This window comes from Aquarana catesbeiana, linkage group LG02 (assembly GCF_042186555.1).
Source record: "Aquarana catesbeiana isolate 2022-GZ linkage group LG02, ASM4218655v1, whole genome shotgun sequence".
In the NCBI taxonomy this organism is placed as follows: domain Eukaryota; kingdom Metazoa; phylum Chordata; class Amphibia; order Anura; family Ranidae; genus Aquarana; species Aquarana catesbeiana.
This window is the reverse complement of record NC_133325.1, coordinates 557,172,393-557,195,301: the sequence shown is the minus strand read 5'-3', so window position 1 is coordinate 557,195,301 and position 22,909 is coordinate 557,172,393. Positions and strand designations below refer to the sequence as shown.

The following is a 22,909-nucleotide window of genomic DNA, read 5'->3' as shown; positions in this document are numbered from 1 at the left end:
TGTATTCTGTGTCTGAAAATAGGTGCATAATGATTTTCACTCCTTGTTTAGACCAGAATCCCCCATCAGTTCTACGGAAGAATTCTCGTAAGCTTGGGTTCCCCCAAAGTGGGGTGTTTGGGGAGTAAGTGTTATGTGTGTCTGACCTCAGCATCTTAGAAAGCCTGAAAATTCTTCAGGTCATTGCTAGGATATTTGTGCCCTCTCATCCCCCAAGTGACATTCGGTGTACGAAGTTCTGGAGGGATGCGTAGGAGGTAAGGATAGCTGCCTCTAGAGCAGTGGCCACGTTGTTAGCTTTGGGGTGAAACCACCAATGCGCATGTGCCAATTGCGAAGCAATGTAATAAGTTTGAAGGCAGGGTAAGGCCAAACCTCCCTCCAAGACTGGTAACTGTAGAGTATTTCTAGCAATCCGAACTGCCCCTCCCCTTCATATAAAAGTGGTAAGAATTGAATCTATTTCCTTGAATTTGACTTTTGTAATGTATACTGGGGAGTAACTTAGAATATACAGGTAGAATATTCATGGTAGAAAGATCATTTAAAAAATATTTATCCTACCCAGAAGTGGCAGGGGAAGATTATTCCATGTTTTTAGTGTGTTTTGCATTCTACTAATCAGGGGGTCTAGGTTGATTTTAGTGTAAGATGAGAGTGAGTGCCGTATCAGAACCCCTAGATATCTGAAGGAGCTGACTATTTGTAATGGGCATGAAGGCAGTAGTGTTATTGAGGTTTCCTGGTCTATCATGAACAAGAAGGATTTATCCCAATTAACCTGAAACACGGAAAAGTGACCAAAATTTCAGATAATATCTAGCAGGGCGGGGAGAGACAATTGGGGGTCCGACAAGTAAATCAACATGTCATCGGCATAAAGGGATACCTTCTCCTCCAGACCCCCAATCATCAGTCCCACAACCTCCCCACTGGACCTTATCAGTACCTCCAAGGGTTCTATCACCAGTGCGAACAGCAGAGGTGACAAGGGACATCCCTGTCTGGTGCCCCTCTTTATTAGGAATGGATCAGACACGGATGTGTTTACTCTTAATCTGGCTGTGGGTTTCAAATACAGTAGTTGTACCCACCTAATATAGGTGTTGCCAAAACCAAATTTTGCCAAGACATCTAGGAGATATGGCCATTCGACCGAGTCAAAGGCTTTATGAGCGTCCAGGGCCAGAACTGCCCTAGCCCCCACGTTGTCATGAACGGCTTGCATATTGGTGAAAAGTCTGCGCAAGTTGATGGAGGTAGATCGCCCAGGGATGAACCCAGTCTGGTCCGCTCCAATAATAGAAGTAATGACTGTGTTCAGTCGACGGGCGAGCACCTTAGCAAGAATCTTTATATCCGAATTAATAAGTGGGATTGGTCGATACGATTCGCAGAGTAAGTGGTCTTTATGGAGCTTAGGAATGAGGACAATCAGCGCCTCTGACATGGAAGGCGGTAGTTGTCCTGTTTTCATGGCGAAGTTATATAACCTAAGCAGGTGTGGGATCAGTAACTCCCTAAATTGCATATACCACTCTATGGGGAAGCCATCTAATCCCGGCGTTTTGTTTCTAGCAAAGGACTGTATGGCTTCTCCTATTTCCTCAGTTGTCAAAGGAGCATCAAGCAGTGAGGCCTGTTGGTCCTGTAGTTTCGGCAGCGATATATTAGCCAGATAATCGTCTAGTTCCACTATAGTATAATGGGCTCTGGTGGCATAAAGGGAGGAATAGAATGTGACAAATGCTTCCATTATTTCTCCATTTTGTTCCACCACTACTCCCGCCTTGTTTACAATTCTTGGGATGCTGCATGGCTGATAGTCAGGCCTAGAGAAATAGGCCAGCAGGTGGCTGTTTTTGTCGCCAAACTCAAAGAGTCTCTGGTTCTGATATAGCAGCTTTTTCTGGGTGAGCTCCAAGAGCACCAAATCTAATTCTCTGGCTCTGTGTCTCCAAGTGCGTTTCAGGGGTAGGAGATGCAGAATAAGCAGCTTCTGCATCCCTAAGTCCCCCTTCCACGTCCACCAGTCTGGACAGAGATGCCTTGTGGGCCCACCCAATAGCCACGGCGAAAGAGCCACGAGTGGTGGCCTTAAAGGCATCCCATACCATCGGGACGGAGGTGCTTTGTTTATTGGTGATCCAGTAGGATTTCATTTCAGCCACACTTTGGTCCACCACGGCCTGGTCAGCCAGCCATAGAAGGCTTAATCGCCATACCCTGTATGATGGAGAGGTGTCCAAGGCGAGGTTCACCATCAAAGGGGAGTGGTCAGACACCGCCCTGGGGAGGTATTTAACCTCAGTCACCATACCAAGCAGAGCCGAGTATTCCCTCCTATCCGCATGTTTCCATCTCCAGGTCTCCACTAAGTCAAACTGGGACAGATAGGAACCCAAGGGTGTGGGGGGTAATGTGGAGCAAGAGAACCTGTCCATGGAGTTATCAAATACTGTGTTATAATCACCAGCCAACAATATCAGCTATTGCTAGTATTGAACCCATCACTCGCTCAAAGAATTGTTTAGTAAATGGAGGTGGGGAATATAAGCTGGTTACTGTATATGTTCTGCCAAGGAATTTGAGTACAATAATTACAAAGCAGCCATTCGGGTGTAGTTTAATGTGCTTGATTGTGACAGGGGCTGATTTGGCTAAAAGGATAGAGATGCCCCAAGCATTTGTGGAGTATGTGGAGTAGATAGCATAGGCAAATTTTGCCCTTTTTAGGACCATGACCCTGAAGCCCTGTAGGTGGGTTTCCTGAAGAAGGATCACATGCGGGTTATAGCGTGTCAAATATTCAAACATTAGTGATCTTTTCACTTTGGAGTTAAGTCCCCGAACATTCCATGAAATTAAGTGTAATCTAGTCATGAATATACGTAAAACATAGTAGTTGAGGCCCAGTTCTCGTAGCGCATTAGAGACAACTGTATCGACAAGTATGGGGGTATACATATAAATACAAGTTATACATGCAAAATTGTAGTATGCCTTCCATTAATGGCCATTGTATGCCAGAAGGGCCAGCTAGACCCGTGTACCGATGGTCACAGATTAAGGTATAAAAATTTAACCAAAACAGTAAAAAACCAAAAAGGAGTCCCAGAACCTGGAAAACCACCCTAACCCTCCCGGCTCTCAAACCCAAACACATGAGAGCTTTTTCCCCAAAACTGAAAATGCAAAGCAGGGAGAACATGGTATAGTCCCTTAACTAACAAACTTTGAGGGGTAGCCTGTAGGTTTCCGACCTTGTCCGCACCAATCAGACATATGTAATGAAACCGCAGAAAAATTTCCAAAATTAGCAGGAGAGAACAATCAAGAGGGAAAAATGGGAACAAGGTGATAACAGTCCTCCAGGATAATTTTGGGTAACTATCCAGGGTTGAAGATCGTCCCCAGAACTGGTGTGTGGGGTAAAGTGAGTAGAATGTGGGAAATATGGTGTTCTGTCTCACACCATCTCCCCCCATTAATAAAGGTGGGGGGGTTGGAAACAATAACTTTGTCAAAAAGGATATGAAGGTACGAAGGTGGTGTTTTCAGTGAGGAGGAGATTTCTAATTCTGGTTCCTCTGGTCCGGGTGTCCCAGGGTATCCACCCAGTGTGCCGCCTCCTTAGGATCCGTAAAGAAATAGGCCTTGCCTTGGTAAACGATTCGCAGGCGTGCAGGATATAGCATGCCATATGGTAGATGTAGATCTCTCAGCCTCCGTTTGATGGCGAGAAAGGTGGCCCTCTGTTTTTGTGTAGCCACTGAGAAGTAGGGAAAAATAGTGATACCATTGCCATTAAAGGATAGTTTTCCCTTTTCCTGGGCCGCCCTGAGGACTGCTTCCCTGTCCCTGAAGTGTAGTAGTTTGATGAGAATGGCATGTGGTGGAGTCCCAGGTGGCAGGGGGCGTAGGGGGACTCGCTCGTTCTATGGCAAATAGTGGGGAGAACGTAGAGGCGCCAAAAGTGGTTGTCAGCCATCGCTCCATGAAGACCTCAGGGGCCCTGCCTTCTGAACCCTCTGGGAACCCAATGAAGCGCAGATTATTACGCCTCAAGCAGTCCTCCATGTCCGTCAGTTTGTCAACGGTGAGGTCTTGGGTCTGGCGTAGCTCCCTAACAGAGCCCTGTAAGGGGTGTAGCTCATCTTCCAATGTGCTTATGCATTGCTCAGCGTTGGTTACTCTGTGGCGGAGGGCCTGGACGTCATGTTTCTGTAAGGATAAATCAGTTTTGATAGAGTCCATTTGTGTGGTAAGGGAGGCATGGCTGTGCTGTATAGCCTCTATGATCTGTGCTAAGGTGGGCTCAGCATGGCCATTGTCAGCATGCACAATTCCAGGTGAACCGCTATCATTGTCCTCAGGAGTGGAGAATAGGAGGGGGTCTACAGGGCTGGAAGCAGGGATGAGCAGGCGTTGTGACTCACCCTGTGTTGGAGGATGCCGTGCTGAGGAGGAGGAGGGCTGTCCACGCTGCTGCTGTATGTGTGGGCCTGCGCCATCTTGCCGCTGCTGGGATGGCGGCAACAGGGGCGCGAATCCCGGCGCTTCGTCCATGGCAGGACTGTATTTCCGCAGCTGTGCTCTGGTGTCTGGGGAGGTATGTGTTGCCCCTGTTTATCGCTCGGTTCAGCAGGATTATTGCAGGATGTGTGCGGCTTGGATGGAGCTCAGGCGCCTCACGTCCTCACATCCCGGTCATTGGCCACGCCCCCCCCTTTAATCCTTTAACCACTTCAATACAGGGCATTATCACCCCCTTCCTGCCCAGACCAATTTTCAGCTTTCAGCGCTGTTACACTTTGAATGACAATTGCGCGGTCATGCAACACTGTACCCATATGAAATTTTAATAATTTTTCCCCCACAAATAGAGCTTTCTTTTGGTGGTATTTGATCACCTAGCGGTTTTTATTTTTTGCGCTATAAACAAAAAAAGAGCGACAATTTTGAAAAAAAACACAATATTTTTTACTTTTTGCTATAATAAATATCCCATTAAAAAAAAAAAAAAAATTTTTTTGCTCAGTTTAGGCCGATATGTATTCTTCTACATATTTTTGGTAAAAAAAACAAACAAAACTCAATAAGCGTATATTGATCGGTTTGCGCAAAAGTTATAGCGTCTAAAAAATAGGGGATAGGTTTATGGCATTGTTATTGTTTTTTTTTTTTTTTTTTTACTATTAATGGCGGCGATCTGTGATTTTTTATCGTGACTGCGATATTGCGGTGGACATTTTGGACACTTTTGACACTATTTTGGGACCATTCACATTTATACAGCGATCAGTGCTATAAAAGATCCACTGTGTAAATGTGACTGGCAGGGAAGGGGTTAACACTAGGGGGTGATCGAGGGGTTAATGATGTTTCCTAGGGAGTAATTCTAACTGTAGGGGGCGTGGACACACAAGGGGAGGATACTGTTTGGTGTTCCTCTGTACTAGGAACACACCATCGGTCTCCTCTCCTCTGACAGGACGAGGATCTGTGTGGTTACCCACACAGATCCATGTTCCTACTGTGCTCACAGGCAATTGCGGGTGCCTGGCTGACATCGCAGCCGCCGGGCATGTGCATTGGGTGCCTAGGGACGCGGCGGCGGCGCGCACGCCCCCTAGAGGCTCAGGAAGAAAAGACATCATATGACGGCAACCCTGAGGGACAAAGGGTTCCTGCCACCGTCATATGACTATACATGGTAGGGAAGTGATTAATATACATGCGATCCGTTGACAATAATCACCGCCTTTTTGGGGATGTTCCCTTGCTGGGACGCATAGCACTGCCTCCCTGTCTATGGGGGACGTGAGCTGCGTTCCATCTATGCCTGGTGCGCCATCGCTCGCGCGTGCGCCCTCTTGTCATTTGCTCGCGCATGCGCGATCACGGCGAGTGAGTGCACATGTGCGGGCGTCCGGCGCCATCATACAAATAGACCCTCGCTCTGACAGTCTGACAGGCACTGCAGAGCGGGGAGACGCCAACCATACAGACCTGTCCTAGTATACTGTGTAAGTATATTTATTTTGGATGACAATTACAGACCTTGCATGGGCCGTTTGCAGACGGCCATGTGCACTTATAATTTTAGATGTCCCCTGAATTGTTGTCTTGTCCCTCTCAGGGAAGACATATACCCTTGGAAATAAGGACACACTGGTGCTATTCACTGATCCGGAGGCTTATTGAAAGCTTTGATCAGCTACCTACCTTATTTTCTTTATATAGGGGACATGATAAATATACAAATATTTTTCATGCCCCTGTATTTCATCTATACTATAACACTACACACATGAGGGTTCTGTATATTATATGGTTTGGCAATAGTCATCAAGGCTCCATATTAAACACCACAAGCAGTGTTCACTTTGGCTCTTTCTTTTTCTTTTTTTCTCTTCTTTTTTTCTTTCTTTTTTCTGTCATCACAGCAAGAAAGTTTCCGCACACTTATTTTTTATTTATTTGTGTAATTTTGGTGCTGTGTCCTTTTATCGCCAGTCCAGCTAATCTGCTGGAATGCATTTGCTGCTGTCCATCTGACCAACAACAAACTGGGAAATTTGGGTTCCAAGATCCTATTACTGCTGGGTTGGCATCCATCTACACCCCCACTGGCACAGTTGCTTCACCCATTTTCTTTATGGAATCATTTTGCATGGATGTACTCTCTGAAATGTCATGTCTGCTCATCTGACCTCTATGGCTACTGTGCATACCTCATTCTTATCTGTATCATTTTTTGATATGTCCTTTTATCTTTTAGAGTAAAAACAAATTATGACTATATCTACCTCTATCCTATACCCCTAACGAAGGTGTATAACCAGAAAAGCGCCGGGTACCGGGGATTACTATTCACTGGAGAGTATTATTATCTCTTTGTCATATTTTTCATGTAAATTGTTGTTTTTGTTGTTTTTTCATATGCATGTATATTTTGTACGAACTTTGATTTTTTTAATATCGATCACTCTATTTGATCGTAGACTTATGTACTGTATATCCAATAAACCATTTTTCACATTACATCAGTGTATGTTGTCTTAAAAGTCCCATTGAAGGGGTTTTTCTCTTTTTCTTAATCATATTTTAGGGATGTGGCAACTATACTGTTCAAATCTGATATGGTGAAACCCTCTTTTTTGCCAGATCCCACATTAAAAGAGGTCCTTAGGCTGCATTTGTTTAGTTTGACTTTCAACCATTGCAACTATAGTCAGTGTCAAATTAGTGTGGAATAGTTTTACAAGTTGAAAGTCATTTTGTTACACTGAGAACGTGAATTACAATGCATATAAAAGTATTATGCTTCAAATAAAAGTACAGCTTATTTAGTAAATAAACTAAGCTTGCTTTTTAAAATGTTATTTTTTTATTACAAATGGAATAACAAGAACTGTATATGTTAAGAACATTGCAACTATACATGAGAACAGGTACCCCCCCGGTGATAATGTAAAAGCTTCCTGCCAGTATACAATTTCAGTTATTGACAATGCTGATCCATATATTGCTCTTGCAAGAGCTTGATCAACTTTCTCCTGATTTTCAGGTGTCATTTTATCTATAAATGAAGGTATTGAGTATTTTTGAGAGGTTGTGGTTTGTTATGCCGCGTACACACGATTGGAATTTCGGCCCGCAAAAGACCGATGAGAGTTTTTCGTTGGAAAATGCGACCGTGTGTATGCTCCATCGGACTTTTGCTGGCCGAATTCCAGCCAGCAAAAGATTGAGAGCATGCTCTCAAATTTTCGGTCGGAAAAATTTCCTATCCTATCGTCTGTGGCAATTCCATCACCGCGTTCTTGATGGTGGTAAGTTCAGCTGAATCCCGTCGGAAAAGCCATCATATCTTTTTCCGATGAGAAAACCGATCGTGTGTACGCGGCATAACACTTCCTTACTTGAAGATGCTGCTGGTGAAGAAACACTTTGCGATGATCCAGAAGCAGCAGAAAGAATGTTTCTGGAATAAGAACTCTGGAGGGAAAAGCTACTTGCATGTTAACTATGGTCCTTATCATTTCATTCCATAAAGTATTTTTAACATCTTGGCTCCGAGCAGGCTATAGGTAAACATTATGCTGTGATGGTGGAGAACATTAATAGGAATCATTTAAAGGTTAAGAAAAAGCTGAACTAATTTGTTAGACAAAATTACCCTCTTAATTGTCAATTAAAGCCTTAGAGGGCAGAAACTATCATCTACCATATCCCAACAATCAGCCAACTGTAGGAGATACACAGTTTGCCCAACTGTAGGCTAACTAAACAGGATTTGCTTTTCTTCAGTTGAGAGAACTTGCAATAATTTAATACATTACATAAAGTATCAGAAATCTTTCATTAAGGTCTTCATGTTATATAATTTGAATACCATGTCATAGATGTTATTTATCATTGTAAAAGAACATTTCACATTTTTTCTTTCTCCAAGGCCTCTTTCACACGGATGATCCGTATGTCCGTTTTTCATCCATCCGTTTTCGGATGAAAAACGGACATACAGTCATCCCTATGGAGCGTCGGATGTCAGCGGTGACATGTCCGCTGACATCCGACCCCGCTCCGATCTGAAAAGTGTAACGGAGGAAAAACCTACTTTTCCCTCCGTTTTCGGATCGGATCGGATGACGACGGACACTACGGACCGTCATCATCCGATCCCCCCATAGGGGAGAGCGGCGCTCTGACAGGTCCGTCGCTGCACAGCGTGCAGCGATGCACCTGTCATCTTCCTGCTCAGCGGGGATCGGCGGAGCGATCCCCGCTGAGCCAGCGTGTGTTCACGGGGCGGATCATGACTGATCTGCCCCGTGTGAAAGAGGCCCAATTCTTCTGGAATAAAACAAAAGACGGCTTTGGAAAAAAAAAATGTTCCCAATTTTTCAATTTTTTCCCCCAGGCCTTCCCATCTCTAGTCAAGTCCAGTGCATGTGGGAATAGGGAGAGAAGGAGCCCTTATTATCCCTCAAACTCTCGGGCGTAGAGTTCTGATGGATATTGCAGCATATACAACATTAGAGCGAAGCTTCCCTGCCTTTGATGACATCACCAGTGACCTAATCCGACATGTTTCAAACAGTAGATGCTGTTCTTTGTCAAAGAGGGATCACCGGCTGTGGGAAAGCTGCTAATAAATGCTCCTATCCCCACCCCCCAAACTGATTAATTATTACTGCTGCCAGCTGGAAGATTTCTAGGCTGGAACCACACAAATGTAACAAGATGCAGGATCACTAAAATCCAGTTCAATTCATACTGACACAAGTGAATTAATCCATGTATATAATCTCACTAAAATAAAATAGATCATCACTAATGACAAAATGTGATTATGTAAAGCTAAGATGATTCTTAGTATTAAAAAAGTCTTATCTAATGTACACCTAAAAAAGAATGTAACCACTATAGATTAGATTTATAAAAGCAGTCACTAAATAAAAAATAAAAAATAGCGGTTCTGCATAAAGTAGGAAGGATATAATTGATTGAGGATAAGGATATATATGTAGCGGTGCCCCCGTGGGGTCGCTGCGTGTTTCAGCATTCACACATTTTACCCTGCTGGTCAGACATCCATTTTGGCACACTTTCCCAGACAATGAACAGTCTCTTGCTTGTTTTTGTTGTTTTTATTAGAGGATTAAACTTGGATGGGAAAAAGGGACATGGGATGCCCAGATAATGAATACTTCTCAATGAAATCAATGTTGGTTGAGTTTAGATTTGACCGTCTCTTCCTCTGAACATCTCCTCCAGCACACTACTTGAGATCACTTGCTGTACTTCACTGTCCAAATCTAGGTTCCTGTCACCATTAGCACATGGCTAGGCCTCAATCTGAATAAGTCCTAAGGTTTTCCTAATAGCCCATTACAGGCAGGAGTCTGCAATCACCTTTGAGGTAGCAACCATTTTAGTAGAGAGTCACTTGGTGGACTACTGATCCCAGCACGTCCGATGCAAATCCTGCTAACCCCCGTGACTGCAACGACTTGACTCAAAAACACCACCACCGTCTCTCCCTCTGGCTCCACATCCAAATCCTGGCATGTCTCTCCCAAAGCTTCACACTGTGCCTCTCACTCACCGACCCCGGCATGGATCCCTCCTAAATGACTTGCCTGGCAGTGCTCCCAACTGTCCTCTTCCTGCTCCTGTTCCAAGACACCTCTCAATGACCGTGTTTAGAGAGGCTCCCTTCCAGCTCCCGAGCTCCAGGCTTGAGTTCACCCCCACCCAGAAAGGGGGTTCCCTCAGACCACGGCAGTCTAAAACTCCATCATTCAATTCTTCCACCTGCCAACAGCTCCCACATCAGGCTGACCATGTGTATATATAGGAGGCCTGCCCCCTGCAAATCCTAGATGGGGATTGGTCAGGGCTCCCACATACACCCCATGTCACTCCAGCTCTCTGCCCTGCCTCTTTTCCAGAACCTTCTGAAAACCAGAGGAGGCACCCACGAGCTGAAGCACATGTCAATCACCTGCTGCTACACTAAACCACTCCCCTGCCCCCAGATCAAAACAAACAGGCCTAACTCACAGCATAGGCCTGCCTAAATTTACCTGCGCTGACAGTACAAAACAAACCCACTACTCTAGTACCTGCCTACCTAATATATATATATATGCACTTTTGTGCTCAAAAGTTTGCATACCCTGGCATACCCTGGCATACATTTTGAATTTTTGATATTGAAAACATGACTGATCATGCCAAAAAACTTTAATGTAAGGACAGCGATCATATGAAGCCATTTATTATCACAAGGTTGCTTGGCTCCTTTTTAACCACTTACCCACTGGGCACTTAAACCCCCTACCTAACCAGACCAATTTTCAGCTTTCGGTGCTCTCACATTTTGAATGACAATTACTCAGTCATGCAACACTGTACCTATATGACATTTTTGTCCTTTTTTTCACACAAATAGAGCTTTCTTTGGTGATTTTTAATCACCTCTGGGTTTTTTTTCTGCGCTATAAAAGAAAAAAGTCTGAAAATTCTGTAAAAAAATGCATTTTTCTTTGTTTCTGTTATAAAATTTAGCAAATTAGTAATTTTTCTTCATAAATTTTGCCCAAAATTTATACTGCTACATATCTTTGGTAAAAATAACCCAAATTGGTGTAAATTATTTGTTTTTTTTGTTAAAGTTAGCGAGTCCACAAGCTTTGGTGCCAATCTCTGAAAATTGATCTCACCTGATATACCTATCTCATTTCTTGAGACCCTAACAAGCCAGGAAAGTACAGATACCCCACAAACAACCCATTTTTGGAAAGTAGACATTCCAAAGTATTTAGTAAGAGGCATGGTGAGTTTTTTTAAATTGAAAATTTTTCCCACAATTCTTTGCAATTCAAGATTTTCAACAATTCAACATTGTTATATTAGCAGGTTATTTCTCACACACAGCATATGCATAGCACAAATTACACCCCAAAACACATTCTACTACTCCTCCTGAGTATGGCGATACCACATGTGTGAGACTTTTACACAGTGTGGCCACATACAGAGGCCCAACATGCAGGGAGCGCCATCAGGCATTCTTGGAGCATAAATTACACATATAATTTCTTGATTACCTCTTACACTTTTGAAGGCCCTGGAGCACCCGGACAAAGGAAACGCCCTAAAAATGACCCCATTTTGGAAAGAAAACAACCCAACGTATAATCTATGAGGCATAATGAGTCCTTTAGAAAAGAAAGTCTAAAGAAAATGAAAATGCATTTTTTTTTACACAAAGTTGTCCATTTATACAATATTTCTAACACATAGCATGTACATACCAAAAATTACACCCCAAAATAGATTCTCCTACTCCTCCTGAGTATGGTGATACCACATGTGGGAGACTTTTAAACAGCCTGGCCACATAGAGAGGCCCAACATGCAGGGAGCACCATCAGGTGTTTTAGGGGCATAAGTTTCAAATCTAATTTGACTTCCTATTACACTTTTGTGAGGTACTCTAGTGGCATGGATGTGGCATGGATGAGCATGAATGGGGATGGATGAGCCGTGGATGGGGATGGCTGAGTATGGATGGGATGACTGAGCATGAATGAGTATGGCTGAGTACGGCCGGGTACAACTGAGTACGACTGATTGCTGGGTACGGCTGATTATGGCTGAGTATGGATGGGATGGCTGAGTACGGCTGAGTATGACTGGGTATTGCTGGGTATGGCTGAGTATGGCTGGGTATTGCTGAAATATGGCTGGATATGGCTACGTATGGCTGAGTATGGCTGGGTACGGCTGACTACGGCTGGGTATTTCTGGGTATGGCTGAGTATGGCTGGGTATGACTGGGTATGACTGGGTATGGCTGAGTATGGCTGGGTATTGCTGGGTATGACTGAGTATGGCTGAGTATGGCTGGGTATTGCTGGGTATGGCTGAGTATGGCTATGTATGGCTGGGTATTGCTGAGTATGGCTATGTATGGCTGGGTATTGCTGAGTATGACTGAGTATGGATGGGGGTGGATAGGATGGCTGAGCATGGATGGATGGATGAGTATTGCTGAGTATGGATGGATGGCTGAGCATGGATGAGTATTGCTGATTAGGGATGGCTGACTGAGTATGGATGGCTGAGTATGGATGGCTGGGTATGGATGGCTGGGTAGGGATGGCTGGGTAGGGATGGCTGGGTAGGGATGGCTGAGTATGGATGGCTGGGTATGGATGGCTGAGTAAGGATGGCTGAGTGCAGGAATGGGCACATATCAGCGCTGTGGGCACTAGACATCCAGCCCACAGCGCTGCAGCACTCAGTCTCACCCCTCTCCCCCCACACTGTACCGATCGGTACAGCGAGGGGAGAGAGGAACTGGACGTGACGATTTGACAAAGCGATCACGTGGTAAACGGTCGCTGGACCCGGCGGTCACGGATATTTCCGGGTGCGTGCCCCCAGTTATCAAGCTGCGCTGTAGCCGTCATTCGGGTATGGCGCGGTCCTTAAGAGGTTAAGTCATAATAATAACAAAAATCACCCAAATGGCCCTGATCAAAAGTTTACATACCATGGAATGTTTGGCCCTGGTACAGATACACAAGGTGACACACACAGGTTAAAATGACAATTAAAGGATAATTTCCCACATATGTGGCTTTTTAAATTGCAATTTGTGTCTGTGTATAAATAGTCAATGAGTTTGTTAGCTCTCACATGGATGCACTGAGCAGGCTAGATACTGAGCCATGGTGAGCAGAAAAGAACTGTCAAAAGATGTGTGTAACAAGGTAATAGAAATTTTTAAAAAGATATCCAAAGTCTTGAATATGCGAGTAAGTACTGTTCAGTCACTTATTAAGAAGTGGAAAAATTGGGGATCTTTTGATTCCAAGCCAAGGTCAGGTAGACGAAGAAACATTGCAGCCACAACTGCCAGAAGAATTGTTCAGCATACAAAGAAAAACCCACAACTAACCTCATGAGAAATACAGGCTTGTGTGGTGTGGTTGTTTCAAGGAGCACAATACGACTAAACTTGAACAAAAATGAGCTGCATGGTCAAATTGCCAGAAATAAGCCTTTACTGCACCAATGCCACAAAAAAGACTGGATACAATATGGCCGACAACACCTTGACATCCCTCACAGTTTCAAGCACACTGAAATCTGGAGTGATAAGGCCAAAATCATAAGCGCTATGTTTGGAGAAAGGTCAACAATGACAAGAATACCATTCTCACTGTGAAGCCTGGTGGTGGCTCACTGTTGTTTTGGGGGTGTGTGAGCTCTAAAGGCACTGAAATCTTGAGAAAATTGATGACAAGATGAATGCAGCATGTTATCAGAAAATACTGGCAGACAATTTGCCATCCCCATGAGTAAGCTCTGGTGGGCAGAGTGAAAAGCATTGGGGGCATGGCCTGGGGGGGGTCCAGGCTGAGACTGCCATTCACCATCCCACAGCAGGCTTTGACTTGATGTGCGGCTCCTGGGACACCTATCACTCTCTACCATTGCCTGGAGCATGGACAAGCTCCCTTCCTGGCCATCACCCACAGCGGTGGGCACGGGACTTCATTCCCACACAGCCAGGGCGGCTCATACACATATCTTGGTTCAAAAAAGTGACAGTTATTTTCAGCTGAGATTTAAAAACTACAATTCATTGACTAAATAGAGACTTTTTCTTATTCTTTGTGAATTGAGCATCACGTGACATCCCATAACTGCCTTTTGAGGCATTGGAAATTTAGTCTAGGTTCACACTGTAGCGATGCAAGAACCAGCATGATTACAGCCCCGGTTCCCACATCGCATCTCTCCCACAGGCAGTTCACACTGTCCTCTGGGAACCGCTGTGGGTGTCAATACATTGTTAATGACACCCCCAGATCGGTTCACAGATCGCAGTGCGAACTGTGAATTCGCACAGGAATCAGATCGCATGGGTGAGAACACCCATGCGATCCGATTCCAGTACGGGGGAAAAAAAAGTCCCTGCACTATTTTCCTGTGAATTCAATGCAAGTTCAGCCATACAACTGTATGGCTGAACTTGTATCGCACAGACAACGCATGCGATCCGCACCGCCAAGCGGCTGTGAATCACATGCGTTGTCTGTGTTCGCACAAGTGTGAACCCGGGCTTAAAATTATTCCCTAAAAAAACAAACAAAAAAAAAACAGACCTGGGTGCATGATTCAGCTTGGGCCTTGATCAGTCACTGCTGAAATAAAACATGCAGAGTACCAATGAATGCATCAAACACAAATAAATAAGTCATTTCATTTGCATAACCACTTGACCTTGGGAAGATTTACCCCCCTTTCATGACCAGGCCATTTTTTGCTATATGTTACTGCGTTATTTTAACTGACAATTGCGCGGTCATGCAATACTGTATATAAATGAAATTTATGTCATTTTTTTCCCCCACACATAGAGCTTTCTTTTGGTGGTATTTGGTCACCACTGGGTTTTTTATTTTTTGTGCCAAAACCAAAAAAATACTGAGAATATTGAAAAAATATATATATATATTGTGCTATAAAACCTAATCTAATAAAAAAATGTAACAAATCTAATTTCTTCATAAATTTAGGCCAATATGTATTCTGCTACATATTTTTGGTAGAAAAAATATCCCAATAAGCGTATATTGGTAGATTGGGTTGCGCAAAAGCTGTAGCGTCTGCAAACTATGGAATTGTTTTGTATTTCTCTAATAATAGTAATGGCGGCAATCAGCGACTTATAGCGGGGCTGCGATATTGTGGCGGACAAGTTGACACTAACTGACACTTTTTGGGAACCAGTGACACTAATACAGTGATCAGTGCTTAAAATATGCACTATGCGTGTATTAAAGACACTGGCTGGGAAGGGGGTTAAACATTGGCTGGGGGGGGGTTAAACATCTAGGGCAATCAAAGGGTTAAATGTGTGCCTAACCAGTGTTTTTGTGTACACAGTGTGCTGCTTTTACTAAGGGATGTGCTGGATTTTATTCCCTGCCTTGCAGGGAAACAAAACCAGTACATCCCTGCTGACAGGACGGCGCTTTCCATTGTCTACATATGCTCCTCGACGATCTGCGGGTGCCGGCAGTCATCCAATGCACAGCACCGCTGACCGTCTTCTGCTGTCACTGCAGAATTGGCCCATTGGCGTACAGTATATACACACGCTATTCTGCACAGAATGGTTGCCCTGTAGTAGTAAATCTGCTATAGGGCAGTCGGCAAACAGATAATGTTACAATAATTGTTTCTTAATTTACCAAAAATTAAGCTCCTTAGGGGTCTCGTTATCAATGTTTTTACCAAAGATTCACATATTTTTTTCACGTCTTATATGAAAAAATGTAGAAATGTTGGGTAAAATTTTTGTGAATCTTAAATGAAAACATTAATGAATAGATCCTTTTAATGTTATATAAAAATTTCAAATTGGGAAACTAAACAAGTGCAGTTTAATAAAACAAGAAGACTGCAGAGTCATTTATACTTGCTGATTTGCAGACTATAAGAAACAACACTCTAGCAGTCATTTGTTCACAGATATGATGAACTTGTGCTGTATACTTTTTCATCCCGTGGGGTGAAACTACGCAGCACACTATTTTTTGCTTGTTGCATAACCTGTGACTGCCCAGAGTCTATATGCAACAGTTTTTACAGTATTTCTCATAAACATATATTTATTGCTTTGCTAAATTGCTTCATGTAGTGGTTTCATCTTTAATTACCCAAAATGCTTGTCTAACAGCCTGCCAGTCAACAACTCCTACATTTTAAATATTTGCTTCTAATAAATTTAGGTCCAAAGGATAAATAACTCATCTGTTGTATGTCGAAGGTGAGCTCTTCCAAATTATTTCAAATGAGTTTAAATACACAACACATGTTCAGAAATGTAAAAAAAACTAGCAGGGAATTTTGACCATGCTAATTAATTAAAATATTTTCATTAAATTTGTTAATACGAATGCTCCAATTTAAAGCATCAAAAATGAAAACATGATCAACAGAATGAATCATGGGTATAAAATTCCCAAAGAAATTAGGCAAATTAAATTTTTCTCCCTTTGACTTTATGACCCTGGATTTTCATAAAGTGGATAAAGTTCACAAATGAAGAGATAAATATACACAAAACAAGTTAAAACAAGGAAGAGGGGCGCCTCTGAGTATATATCAATAATCATTTATTTAACAACAAACAATATCCACTCACATGGAAGACTGTAGTATTGCGTTCCGGTGCATCTCTGAGTAGAGGAGAGTCTGGAGGACCACAAGTCTCAGCAAGTCCGTGCAGTGCTGGTCACACATCAGGTCCTGGCAGGGATGGATGGTGGTGGCAGAACATGGTGGGAGCTCCCTCGGGTCTCCAGATGGCACTTCCGGATAGATGGTGGGTTTAAGAGTAACATAGACCAACGGTCTGTGGGTTCCAGGGAGGGGAAGAGGGGACGCCAAAGGCCGATCGCCGGGCGCGCTGCCGTCTGAGGCTCGTACGGCTCCGTGGGAGAGAGATAGTAACGGCCGTACAGGGAGCCAGAACGAGGCCTGGAAAGCAAGCTCAGCGTGGCGCCGGACCGTGACGTCACAGCTATGCGACGCGTTTCCGAGTCTGCGCGCTATTGGTGACAGGAATAGCGGCACTCCTTTCTCAAGCATGCTTGAGAAAGGAGTGCCGCTATTCCTGTCACCAATAGCGCGCAGACTCGGAAACGCGTCGCATAGCTGTGACGTCACGGTCCGGCGCCGCGATGAGCTTGCTTTCCAGGCCTCGTTCTGGCTCCCTGTACGGCCGTTACTATCTCTCTCCCACGGAGCCGTACGAGCCTCAGACGGCAGCGCGCCCGGCGATCGGCCTTTGGCGTCCCCTCTCCCCCTCCCTGGAACCCACAGACCGTTGGTCTATGTTACTCTTAAACCCACCATCTATCCGGAAGTGCCATCTGGAGACCCGAGGGAGCTCCCACCGTGTTCTGCCACCACCATCCATCCCTGCCAGGACCTGATGTGTGACCAGCACTGCACGGACTTGCTGAGACTTGTGGTCCTCCAGACTCTCCTCTACTCAGAGATGCACCGGAACGCAATACTACAGTCTTCCATGTGAGTGGATATTGTTTGTTGTTAAATAAATGATTATTGATATATACTCAGAGGCGCCCCTCTTCCTTGTTTTATCTTCCTCAGCCTATTGGACCTTGCTTCTGGTCTTTTTTTGGTGGCAGCCCTGATTGACTTTCTCCTGTATATACATCTATATACATCCATATATACCAACCCTGCCATTGGACTATTTAGGATCTGTTATGTAAGGTATACCTGCTTTGCGCCTTTTTACTTGTTTTTTTTTCACAAAACAAGTTAGCCTTTGAGAGAAAATTGAATAAAAGGAGAAATGCAGTACTGCAGTGAATAGCACATTAGCATGTACAATGCCCTGAAAAAATATTCATACCCCTTGAAATGTTCCATATTTTGTCTTGTTTCAACCAAAAACGTAAATGTGTTTTTTTGTGATTTGATGTGATAGACCAACACAAAGTGGCACATAATTGTGAAGTGGAAGGAAAATGATAAATGGTTTTCAACATTTTTTACAAATAAATATCTGAAAAGTGTGACGTGCATTTGTATTCAGCCAACTTTACATTGATACCCCTAACTAAAAATCTAGTGGAACCAATTGCCTTCAGAAGTCACCTAATTAGTAAATAGAGTCCACCTGTGTGTAATTTAATCTAAGTATAAATACAGTTGTTCTGTGAACACCTCAGAGGTTTGTTAGAGGTCCTTAGTGAACAAACAGCATCATGAAGGCCAATGTACACACCAGACAGGTCAGGAATAAAGTTGCGGAGAAGTTTAAAGCAGGGATAGGTTATAAAAAAACTATCCCAAGCTTTGAACATCTCACGGAGCACTGTTCAATCCATCATCCGAAAATGGAAAGAGTATGGCACAACTGCAAACCTACCAAGACATGGCCGTCCACCTAAACTGCAAGGAGAGCATTAATCAGAGAAGCAGCCAAGAGGCCCATGGTAACTCTGGAGGAGCTGCAGAGATCCACAGCTCAGGTGGGAGAATCTGTCCACAGGACAACTATAAGTCGTGCACTCCACAAATCTGGCCTTTATGAAAGAGTGGCAAGAAGAAAGCCATTGTTGAAAGAAAGTTATAAGAAGTCCAGTTTGCGAAAAGCCATGTGAGGGACACAGCAAACATCTGGAAGAAGGTGCTCTGGTCAGTTGAGACCAAAATTGAACTTTTTGGCCTAAAAGCAAAATGCTATGTGTGGTGGAAAACTAACACTTCACATCATCCTGCACACACCATCCCCACTGTGAAACATGGTGGTGGCAGCATCATGTTGTGGAGATGCTTTTCTTCCGCAGGGACAGGGAAGCTGATCAGAGTTAATGGGAAGAAGGATGGAGCCAAATACAGGGCGATCTTAGAAGAAAACCTTTAAGTCTGCAAAAGGCTTGAGACTGGGGCAGAGGTTGATCTTCCAGCAGGACAACGACCCTAAACAGCTAAAATGGAATGGTTTAGATCAAAGCATATTCATGTGTTAGAATGACCCAGTCAAAGTCCAGACCTAAATCCAATTGAGAATCTGTGGCAGGACTTGAAAATTGCTGTTCACAGATGCTCTCCATCCAATCTGACAGAGCTTGAGATATTTTACAAAGAAGAATGGGTAAAAATGTCACTCTCTAGCTGTGCAAAGCTGGTAGAGACTAGGGATAGACTGATATAGTTTTTTCGGTGCCGATATGATACCTATATTTCGGCCACCTCTCAGGCCGATAGCCAATATTATGTGCCGATATTCTGTACATTTAAAAAAAAATGTTTACACTGTCCTTTTACATTTTTTTTTATCACTGTTATTGCTGTCACAAGGAATGTAATAGGCAGTGACAGGTACGCTTTATGGAGGGATCGGGGGTCTATAACACCCCAAACCCCTCCTCTACACAAGATCTGAGTTTTTGAATACTTTATTTTTTAAAACTGGCACCTTTAAGCTGCCAGTAATACAGGAAGTGATGTCATTTATGAGTGATGTCAGTTATGTGATGGATACCGATAAAAAAAGTGAATATTGGCCGCCGATAATTGGTCGATCTCTAGTAGAGACATATTTAAAAAGACTTGCAGCTGTAATTAAACTAGATAAAACAAGAAAAAAAGGAGAAACCTGCGCTACTAAGCAAAGAAAAAAATTATTATATATAATAACTGCAGCTGCAACAAATACCACAAATATCAGTGAGGTGTAGACCAAAATTATATAAAAAAAATGTGCGCTTGCATTAAATGACATGTCTCATTATATCAATGTTCATAAAAAAGATCATGAAGGAAAATGACTCCAAGTGAACAGTATCACTATACTGTACGGTATAGATAATGTGCAAAATCAATGCTAAGAATTCATATATATTGATTACAATAAAATTACAAAAAATTCAAAAAATAAAAAAACATTCAATTCATAACACTAAATTTAAAGAAAAGTGCAGAGAATAGTGTTCAGGCTCAGTCCAACCCAAGGTGAAAAATTGAAGATTTGGAATTGCATAAAAAAATCCAAAATCGCACAGGTAGAAAACCGCATATCCACAGTTCAGTCAATACATCCCATATGAGTGGGGGGAAAAGTAGAAGGACGTAAAGAGACTTCCAGCCACTAGTGGATCCAAGGGGTAATAAAAGATGTACCCTTACCAGACAAGTTGGACCTCCTTTATAGCAAGGTCATATGGGCATGCAGATATGGCCCTCTGCGGGGACAGATGGATGACGAATCAGCCGGCATGCACCGCATACAGCAGGGAATAATTCCGGTACTTCAGCATTGGAAGAGGCACTCACTCCTTCCTGACCAGAGCACTTTTTGCGATTCGGCACTGCGTCGATTTAACTGACAATTGCGCGGTCGTGCTATGTTGCACCCAAACAAAATTGACGTCCTTTTCTTTCCCACAAATAGAGCTTTCTTTTGGTGGTATTTGATCGCCTCTGCGGTTTTTATTTTTTGCGCTTTCCTTTTCAATCTGCAGCCACTGCAATTTTTTGCAAAAGCAGTGCAACTCCAGATAGCCATATTGCACTGCATTTGCAAAAAACTGCAGTGGCTGCAGATTGAAAAGGAAAGCGCAAAAAATAAAAACCGCAGAGGCGATCAAATACCACCAAAAGAAAGCTCTATTTGTGGGAAAGAAAAGGACGTCAATTTTGTTTGGGTGCAACGTAGCACGACCGCGCAATTGTCAGTTAAATCGACGCAGTGCCGAATCGCAAAAAGTGCTCTGGTCAGGAAGGAGTGAGTGCCTCTTCCAATGCTGAAGTACCGGAATTATTCCCTGCTGTATGCGGTGCATGCCGGCTGATTCGTCATCCATCTGATTCATCATCTATCTGCATGCCCATACGACCTTGCTATAAAGGAGGTCCAACTTGTTTGGTAAGGGTACATCTTTTATTACCCCTTGGATCCACTAGTGGCTGGAAGTCTCTTCACGTCCTTCTACTTTCCCCCCACTCATATGGGATGTATTGAATGAACTGTGGATATGCGTTTTTCTACCTGTGCGATTTTGGATTTTTTTATGCAGTTTCAAATCTTCAATTTTTCACCTTGGGTTGGACTGAGCCTGAATACTATTCTCTGCACTTTTCTTTATATTTAGTGTTATGAATTGAATGTTTTTTTATTTTTATTTTTTGAATTTTTTGTAATTTTATTGTAATCAATATATATGAATTCTTAGCATTGATTTTGCACTTTATCTATACCGTACAGTATAGTGATACTGTTCACTTGGAGTCATTTTCCTTCATGATCTTTTTTATGAACATTGATATAATGAGACATGTCATTTAATGCAAGCGCACATTTTTTTTTATATAATTGCAGCTGTAATTGCATGGAAAAGGTGGTTCTTCAAAGTATTGACTCAGGGGGGCTGAATACAAATGCACTTGCAATTTTGAAAAACATTTATCATTTTCATTTCACTTCACAATTATGTGCCACTTTGTGTTGGTCTATCACATAAATTCCCAATAAAATACATTTACTTTTTTTGGTTTTAACATGACAAAATGTGGAAAATTTCAAGGGGTGTGAATACTTTTTCAAGGCACTGTACATGTTCAGGTCAAAGACCTAAATTAATTCTACAAAACTGATGTGGTAACCAACATAAAGGATGGTTACTGCCTATGTACAGGAACACAATAGTCATACAATGTAATTTTAATAAAAGAAAAATATTCAACTGGCACATTCAGCATCAAACAAATACAAAGCTTTTAGATAAGGCCTTTCATTTCTATGCATGTTACACTTGAAAGTTTGAAAATAGTAGGTGTCCTAAAATAAAAAAAATACATTCATATGTAATAGTGATACATTTGTAGTTTTGTGATTACTTACACATCAACGCTCTCTGACTGATTCAGATAAATTAAATAATACAGTATAAAATGAGATACTAACTCACAAACTGAGATGGAATACAAACCATTAAAAAAACATGTAACATCTAATTGCAGGAATGCAGTGTCTTTTTATGTGTTATTGATTTATATTTAGCATAGGTATTTTTTACATAATACATGTAATGCACAAAAAAGTATTTGAACTTTTAAATAATTTCTGATATATTTCTATATGCCATATAGCAATACCAAATTACCATTGTAAAAATGGCTACCTCTCCTAGGAAAGCCAGGCTATTTTTTGACTTTGCCATTTTGGTTTCACCTTTTTGCTAGCCATGTTCCTAAAATAAAAAAATACATTCATACGTAATAGTGATACATTTGTAGTTTTGTGATTACTTACACATGAACGCTCTCTGACTGATTCAGATAAATTAAATAATACAGTATAAAATGAGATAAACTAACTCACAAACTGAGATGGAACACAAACTGACTTTGCCATTTTGGTCTCACCTTTTTGCTTGCCATGTTGAACTGTGTCCTGGTTTGTTACATCATGGTCTGGTCCCTCACATCCTAAGACCTGTCGTTTGAAGACTACAGTCTAACCTCATTGATGCCAGCACACAAACATGCTAATTACAGATTATCCCAGGTCACTAATCTTCCTTTGACCATCTGTCATTGTAGCAAAAAAGAACATGGAGAAGGAGGAGGAGCAAGACATAGCAGTAGGATATTGTAATTACCACTATTAGATCACACATCTATATTTTGAGAATAATGAAGACCTTAAAAGGAGTAGGATTCATTATTTGTTCTGTTTATTGCATGGTGTATCACACTTAGACGTGTTTTAGTGCTAAATTTCAAACCTCTTTGAAGTCACTCCAAAGATAATCAGATACGATATAAA

General features: G+C 42.5%; 1 protein-coding gene across 1 annotated transcript in view; it reads right to left on the bottom strand.

Annotated features, from left to right (window-relative positions):
* The window catches only part of TULP1 (TUB like protein 1), a 112,476-nt gene extending 89,773 nt beyond the window's left edge, over positions 1–22,703 (bottom strand). Inside the window, exon 1 of the mRNA XM_073616001.1 lies at positions 22,507–22,703. Within this exon, the coding sequence (XP_073472102.1) occupies positions 22,507–22,521 (15 nt within the window). The 5' untranslated portion in view covers positions 22,522–22,703. The remainder of the gene's footprint in view (positions 1–22,506) is intronic.
* Between the last annotated feature and the right edge of the window lie 206 nt (positions 22,704–22,909).